At 34.1% G+C, this 7,908-nt stretch overlaps 1 protein-coding gene across 2 annotated transcripts in view; it reads right to left on the reverse strand.

Moving 5' to 3' along the window:
- The window catches only part of LOC106462132 (tumor protein p53-inducible protein 11-like), a 198,511-nt gene that overhangs the window by 187,256 nt on the left and 3,347 nt on the right, over positions 1–7,908 (reverse strand). The window contains exon 1 of one of the 2 annotated variants that reach the window (XM_022389286.1): positions 6,407–6,441. The exons of the other annotated variant lie outside the window; for it this stretch is intronic. Within the exon in view, the coding sequence (XP_022244994.1) occupies positions 6,407–6,426 (20 nt within the window). The 5' untranslated portion in view covers positions 6,427–6,441. Of the gene's footprint in view, positions 1–6,406; positions 6,442–7,908 lie in introns of those variants that run through there. 2 annotated transcript variants of the gene reach the window in all.

Below are 7,908 nucleotides of genomic sequence, written 5' to 3' on the forward strand. Positions count from 1 at the left end.
ACTTTTACATTACCAAACTTTATCGGTGGAAATAATCGGCGAAGAATACAGACTAGCTATCTCCCTATTAACTGAATTATACCTACGTCAACTCGAAATTAACTCGCTCATCGTGAACCCTCGATAAAACATCAAGGAAGTTTCAGACTAGAAAGTAGGCTTTATATTGCTCGTAAGTTCGTGAAATTTCTGTAAATAAATCATTGTTTGTAATAACTGTTATTGTAAATTGTATTATTGTTTGTATATTAAAATACATTTGTATAAAAATCTTGTTGGCAAATGTCATAAACTGGGTACATATCGGCATTTATATAACTACTAAATTTAAACTATCATTTAGCTCAGTTTCAGACCATTTGAAATTGTAATACATAACCAACTTAATAAATCCTATATATATATATATATAAATATATATATAGATATATCTACTTATATCAATCGTACATGCTCACTTTATTTTAATCTATATAACTGCTGATTTATTTCAAAGATAACATGAAATACAAAGTTATAACCTTTTATCAGTTTTAAAGTGTCTATATCTGCTTGGCTCAACCCAAGTTTTTCTTTGACTATTTTCCTGATGTTAACAGCTTTAACACAGCGTTAGTTTTAGGTCGAACAACGCAGTAACTGAAACGAAATGACCTTTTTTTTTATCTTTTAATAACTTTTCTAAATCTATTGAGATTTAATCTAACTAATTTCAGTATAACTTTGAAATGAAAATTTATCTGTATTTGAATTTAAGAAAATATATATTTAAGATCTATATAATTGTATAAAATCTCATATATTCCACACACCACTCACAAGCATTTGTGTTTCAGGCGTTGAATGAGAATTGTTGCTTTAGTATGGAGAACCCTGGCATCATTTGCAGTAAGCGTTATCTAAGATCGAACTGGTAGACACACAATTACAAGTGATGCTGGTAAAACGTACGGTGCTGTGCAAAGTCTACGTTAAGCTTGATCCCAGTTCACGATTTTTTATCACTGCAGAAAAACAACAAATTATTGATCTCACGTGCATTTCTGCGCGTATTAAATAACATATGAAATCCAAATCTGTGAAGTTTTTTGCAAATTTACCTGCTTTACTCGAAGGACTGTGATTGTGTGCATTGTAACTGATGCTAGAACCCTACCTACTAGACTTCTTAAACAACCAACTGATATTCGTTCGTTACTTATATAATTTTGTATCATATGCCAGATTTCTTCCACCGTGAAACCATGTAAAACACTAAGATTCCTTAGTCATGCATACATTGAAAGAATAAGTCGTATTGTATGAAGAACGTATGCAGTTGCTGAAATATTACAGTACGGTATTTGGATCTTTAATGCATCACAACTCGATTTACTGGAATTAGTAACAAATCGGATAAAGATTCGTTCACCGAAATACTGAATAGGAAAAAAGACGGTAACTTAAATATGATTGCGGTTTTTCAAATCACATCTTCCTGAAACCGCCAAATAAATATTAAACAAAAATTCATGTGGCATTTGTTACTCTAATACTAATTATATTACCCTAGTGACATAGCGGTAACCTTGGGAACTTATAACGCAAAAATTATGGGTTCGATCCCTGCGATGTGAAAAGAATCCGAATAACCCTATGTGCAGTTTTGTGCTTTACAACAATTAATTTCACAAATTAATAAAACAATGGCTAGTACAACATCTTTTTGAACAAGTAATAGAGAGAGAAACTGACGATTTTAAAGTGCCTAGACAGTGCCGCCATTTTGAAAATAAATAGGACTACGACAAGTTAGGCTATAAAGAACATAATATGTGGGACGTGTGCAAAACGTAAGACAATTCCATTATCACAAAAGATTTTCAAAGCTTTATCAGATCAAGCTCGATTAGTTTCAATACTTCTTTATGATTTATTCATGGAAATAATTTCGTGATGTCATTTAATATTACACTGTCTTTCCTTCGACACCGATACTTTTCTTTACGATACACAGGTAAAATGTTTTCTCATAAAAGTATAAGTAAATTTAAAAAGAGAAAAATCAGCTAAAAACACTGTTTTTATCATCCGCAACACGCACACAATAGCCAACAACTTTCTTATGCGTGTCATATTCGCATCCTCCCAACTTTATCTACATAATATATAATTCCAGGACAAGATCACTCAGACAGTTATGTCTTCAGGAAATTTCTATTTTCTGAGACTAATGTAGAGGAGGAAGTGAGGGGGATTGTAATGAAATTAGTTACCCACATATCCTGTAGTTTCAAACATTGCAATCACTCTTTTAGTGGGGTCTCCAGAACGTCGAGAACGTGATGAAAATACAAGATGGTGTAATATCAGAAGTTCAAAGTTAATAAAGCTTTACTGTTTATTCAGTGTGACCTTGTATTATTGTTAACTAATTTGTTTGTGTTTCGTTTTTCAATAGTGGTTTGTGCATAACCCACTGTGCTAAGCTCGCCGATTTATGCAGTATAACAGTTCTATCACAACAGGATGTATATACTGTTCATCTTGAGGAAGATTACATAACAGCTCTATCAAAACGCGATCTACTGTTCATCTTGAGGAAAATTACATAACAGCTGTATCAAAACGCGATCTACTGTTCATCTTGAGGAAAATTACATAACAGCTCTATCAAAACGCGATCTACTGTTCATCTTGAGGAAGATTACATAACAGCTGTATCAAAACGCAATCTACTGTTCATCTTGAGGAAAATTACATAACAGCTCTATCAAAACGCGATCTACTGTTCATCTTGAGGAAAATTACATAACAGCTCTATCAAAACGCGATCTACTGTTCATATTGAGGAAAATTACATAACAGCTCTATCAAAACGCGATCTACTGTTCATATTAAGGAAGATTACATAACAGCTCTATCAAAACGGGATCTACTCTTCATCTTGAGGAAGATTACATAACAGCTCTATGAAAACGAGATATACTTTTATGTAATCTTCCTCAAGATGAAAACTCTATCAAAACTGGATCTACTGTTCATCTTGAGGAAGATTACATAACAGCTCTATCAAAATAATATATATTGATTTTCTTCGGAAATACTTTTTATATTTTCAGGGGGTCTGTGACTTAGCCCATGTGTCTTAGCCAGACAGCAGTGATGACATAGAGAAGTAGAAAAAACAATCCAAGTCTTAAAATAATAATAATAAAACAACCTGTTTAAAGTAAAACGAACTACCTGATATTGTTTTTTATATTTTTAACCCAAAAATCTGGAGTCGATTGTACAAAAATTAGTGGCAAACAATAAAAAGCACTAAAATTGTATCTTTGAACTTTCGAACAATACTATTGTTTCTTCATCGATTCACCTGTTGCAGAGAAATCTTCATTTACAAACAAACTATACCTTCTATAGTATTTTGGCACTTGTGTATAAAGTTAAAATCATAAATAATATCCTGAGGATGACGTTGTAACGTCGAAACATGTAGAGTCGTCGACGTTTTGAAGGCCATAGATAGGCCTAAATAAATTGTTTTTAATTGTGTACCAGTTTAACGTTGAATATTATTTATTATCTTAAACTATACATTCGTTTGCTTCAAGACTTCGGTGAAATTCCATTGCTCTTTGTAAAGTAATTTGCCTATAGAAGAACTGCTTTCAATACTAACCTAGTTGATTAACATACACTGGGAAAATTTCATAAGACAAATTTACCCTAGCCTTAGTTGTAAGTGCAAGGATGGAAGTGGTGATGTTTGCATGAAATGAAAATGTTGTGAATGTAGTCACGTTGGGGTTCCTGTTGAAGTTAAAGTGGTCAGACAGAGAAGTCGTTAGAATACAGTCAAGAGGACAAGAAAGCTGTGAAACAGAAGGGGTGGAATACCATACTTCGTTCTTCATATTGTAACTAACATCATTGTCTTAGATCATTCAGCGGTTGACAGATTAGATGTGTCGCACTATTGGCAGAATAAGAACATGACAATCTGAGGACTTATACACAAGAGATTTGCCCGGCATGGCCAGGTGGTTAGGGTGCTCGATTCGCAATCTGCAGGTCGCGGGTTCGAATCCCCGTTACACTAAAACATGCTCGTCCGGTGTCCGGGCTAGGACGCCAGTCCTACTCCCGGATACACGCCTCCAAAAAGAATTTGGAGGTGTGAGGAACACCATACGAAACTACTACTACACCAGAGGTTGTAGAGCCAATATGTGTATCGTGGTTTGGGCACATTCAGACTGCACCAAGTGCTGACCTCAACTCTACCGTCAGACTTATTGGACTGACATTGGCTAAGGGAGGAGGTCACAGATATCATTAGTGCATGTTAGTCTGAACTTTACCACCAGGCTCTTGGACCATTCTAACACTGCAAATAGAGATCAAAATGAAATGACTCCGACCAAAAGTAACCTTGTTTTAAGAATACTTTTCATCAACATCGAAAAAATGCGTTTTTTGAAGCAACAGATCAAACCCTAAATATATGTATAGATTTATATGAGAAATTAGTTTAACTGACTTATTCTTTTTTGAACGTTGCCACCAAAACATCTAATTTATGTACGATCTCCTCGCAATTTTAGAGTTAACATGCAGTTTTTTTTTAAGCTCCAAGATCCTTAAAGTAATAATGTAGTATAGCTAAAGCATGTTGAAGACTATTTACAAAAACCGAAATCAGTGGAAGTTTATTTTCCCATCAGAGGGCTGGGGATGAAAACGGGAGAACTTCTGGCCTCAATTAGCTTCAGGAATTATATGAAAACTTTAAGGGCTGAAGAAGGAGCTATGATTGTACAGTATTGACAAGGATTCTTCGAGCTACGACAAGCACTTCTTCAGGAAGCAGTATAATAGTTTGTTTAGAACCCTGACTCTTCCACAATACCTAAAGGTTCTCTAGGACAAGCCAAAGCATCATAGGAATCGTTTAGGAAATAATGATTATAATTCAATACCAGAAGTAAAATCTCACCATGTGACAGGAACATAACTAATGCAGAACAATTCTTTGTATAAGTTATTTCATATATACATGTAGCTTAAACATAAGTAACAGTCATATAAAAACTGAAATATTCATGTATATAATATTCCATGCGAGTATACTTGCTAAAACTTATTAATGCAGAAACATTCCTTTGAATTCCAAATTACGGTTCTTTTTTTTACTGGTTTAGATGTAGTTCTTGTTACACAATTTCTCCAAGTTTTAATTATAACCGTACTGGTACCTCCGTGTATTTCTGTGGTATCAGTAAACCCTGTTCAGCTAAACTGAAGAATGTTATCATAATACATAAATTGACTTTGATTTTCAAGTCTTGTTTGATATGCACGATAACCAACATTACAGTGGGGGGAAAAATACAGTATATCGTTCACAAAGTAGGTTATGATCCATGGAAAATGATATAGTGAAAAACTAAAAGTAACAAAACAATTATATTATATGACAGCCCACAAATAAAAAATTAATAATTGCGTTTGCAGTCTCATCAATTCGTCCCTGGTATTTATATTTTTTACTAGCAGTTGTTGTTGTTGTTTGTTATTAAGCACAAAGCTACACAAAGGGTTATCTGTGTTCTGTCCACTGCGGGTATCGAAACCCGGTTTCTAGCAATACAAGTCCGTAGACATACCGCTGTGTTACGGGGGGCTTTACTAGCAGCGACCTGCAAAACATTTGCGGTCAAGTTTGTATCTTTATTGCAACAGTACTTCTTTAAATACAGGATTTGTAGAATAATATAAAAGACTTCTAACCGAAGAGCCCTCCAGTGGCACAGCGGTATGTTTGCATACTTACAACGCTAGAAATCGGGTTTCGATACCCATCGTGGGCAGAGCACAAAAAGTCCATTGTGTAGCTTTGTGCTTAACTACAAACAAACTAACCGCAGACGCCGAAATATACAAGTCTGCTTGTCTTAGGCCTAACACTACTTAAGCCTTTATTAAGTCCAGCCTATATTCGATAGAGATAAATCAACACTATAATTTGTGCGCGTTTTTTGCTTTAGTTTAGTTAGTGCTAACCTTTACCGTATTTAATACTACCAATAAATAAAATTATAATGTTATTTTACAAACTAGCGTTAAGCCTTTTTAAAAAATTGATAAACTTTTAATATATTGTTGTACAAAATTTTATTAAAATATATTTACATCCCTTGAAACGAAATGCACGCGCATTTTCAGGACAGACAAAAACTGAATATCATTATAACATATTTCACTATAGCATAACTTTGTAAACGGATATTTTTTTCTAAATAGGTCTAATTAAGATATAAGATTAACGTACCTCTGTTGTCTAATTTATAGTTTCTCAAAATTTATCTGAGCTTGTGTTTCATACCAAATATTCAAATAAGAAATTAAAATCAAGCATTACCTAGATAATTGATATATCATGCATGTCTCCCAACTAACTGCTCCCTCCCGGTGGCTCAGCGATAAGCTTGAAGTCTTATAATGCTAAAATTCAGGGCTCTATCCATGCGGTCAACGCAAATAGCCCATTGTGAAAATTTAAGCCTAAAAAAAAAAACAAACAAAAAACTTCAATTTTCAGGTCTGTCTTTCTTCTGTCATCTGTTGGTAGGATTTGCTTACAAAAAAAAACATGCTTTTATCTCGAAACTCTTTTACAACTTAATAATTAAGTGGCTCCACCTTAGAATTTTACCTCCAACTAGTAACCATAATAACTCTGCGACTCTTCGGTCCGTGGAGCAAAATAAAAATGAAAAACTCTAATCACCCTGATATTCATCTTAATCCTTTATGTTACACCCATGGTGTTAGGATAATTACCATGGTAGCGTACAGAGTTAAGGTAGGAAGAGAATGAACATATATGAATGTAAGCCGTATGACTGGAAAATGGTACACATTATTAAAGCTTTCCTCCTTTTTTCGCATATTGCAGCCTTTTAAACTTTCTTGAGCAAATCATACGATAATGTGATGCTGGAAAATAAGAGCTAGTTCGAACCTAATTTGAGCGAGTACAACACATTTAACTCGATGCGCATGCGCACGAGCAAGACAGAATAGAGGCTGGTCAAAAGGTCGCTATTTCGATTATGGTCTGTGTAAGACACAGACAAATGATGATTATCCTGCTCAAAAGTCGAATACTAAAGTCAGGGAAACAGGCATGAACTTTGTAAAACCTAGAAAAAGAGCATGAACTTTGCAAAGTCACAAAAAAACAACAATGAGTTTTGTAAAATCACCTGTACGGGCATGGCCTTTGTGCAGTTATGGAAATAGGCGTAGACTTGATACAGTTACAGTAATGGGCATGAACTAGTACAGTCGGGGGGACAAGAATAAACTAGTACAGTCATTAACTTGTATTAAAAAAAAGTCAAAGCAAATTATTTAATAAGTGATAATTTTAAAATACTTAAGTGTAGCCTTTTAAGAGCTATTCTTTAATTATTTTTATTCAGTTGCATTCCCATCTTTATAAGCTATAAACTATATTTTTTCATTACGTATGGTCTTTATGGTAATCTATATTATTAGTCGAATCTTACAGCAGTTGTTCCGGTCAAAGCTTAAGTGCAAATGTCATCATTTATCATTGATATCGGTTCCTATGAAAGCATGTGGTCAAGTTCTTTGTACGGCAAAATGTAAACGTTTCTGCTTTCTGATGTAAATACTTTACACTTTCTCCACCTATTTCTGATAAGAGTGCAGTAACTTCACACACTATACTTTCTGATGTAAATACGTTACACTTTCTCCACCTATTTCTGATAAGAGTGCAGTAACTTCACACACTATACTTTCTGATGTAAATACTTTACACTTTCTCCACCTATTTCTGATAAGAGTGCAGTAACTTCACACACTATACTTTCTGATGTAAATACTTTACAC

The sequence above is a fragment of the Limulus polyphemus genome, unplaced genomic scaffold, assembly GCF_000517525.1.
Source record: "Limulus polyphemus unplaced genomic scaffold, Limulus_polyphemus-2.1.2 Scaffold1100, whole genome shotgun sequence".
Lineage (NCBI taxonomy): Eukaryota > Metazoa > Arthropoda > Merostomata > Xiphosura > Limulidae > Limulus > Limulus polyphemus.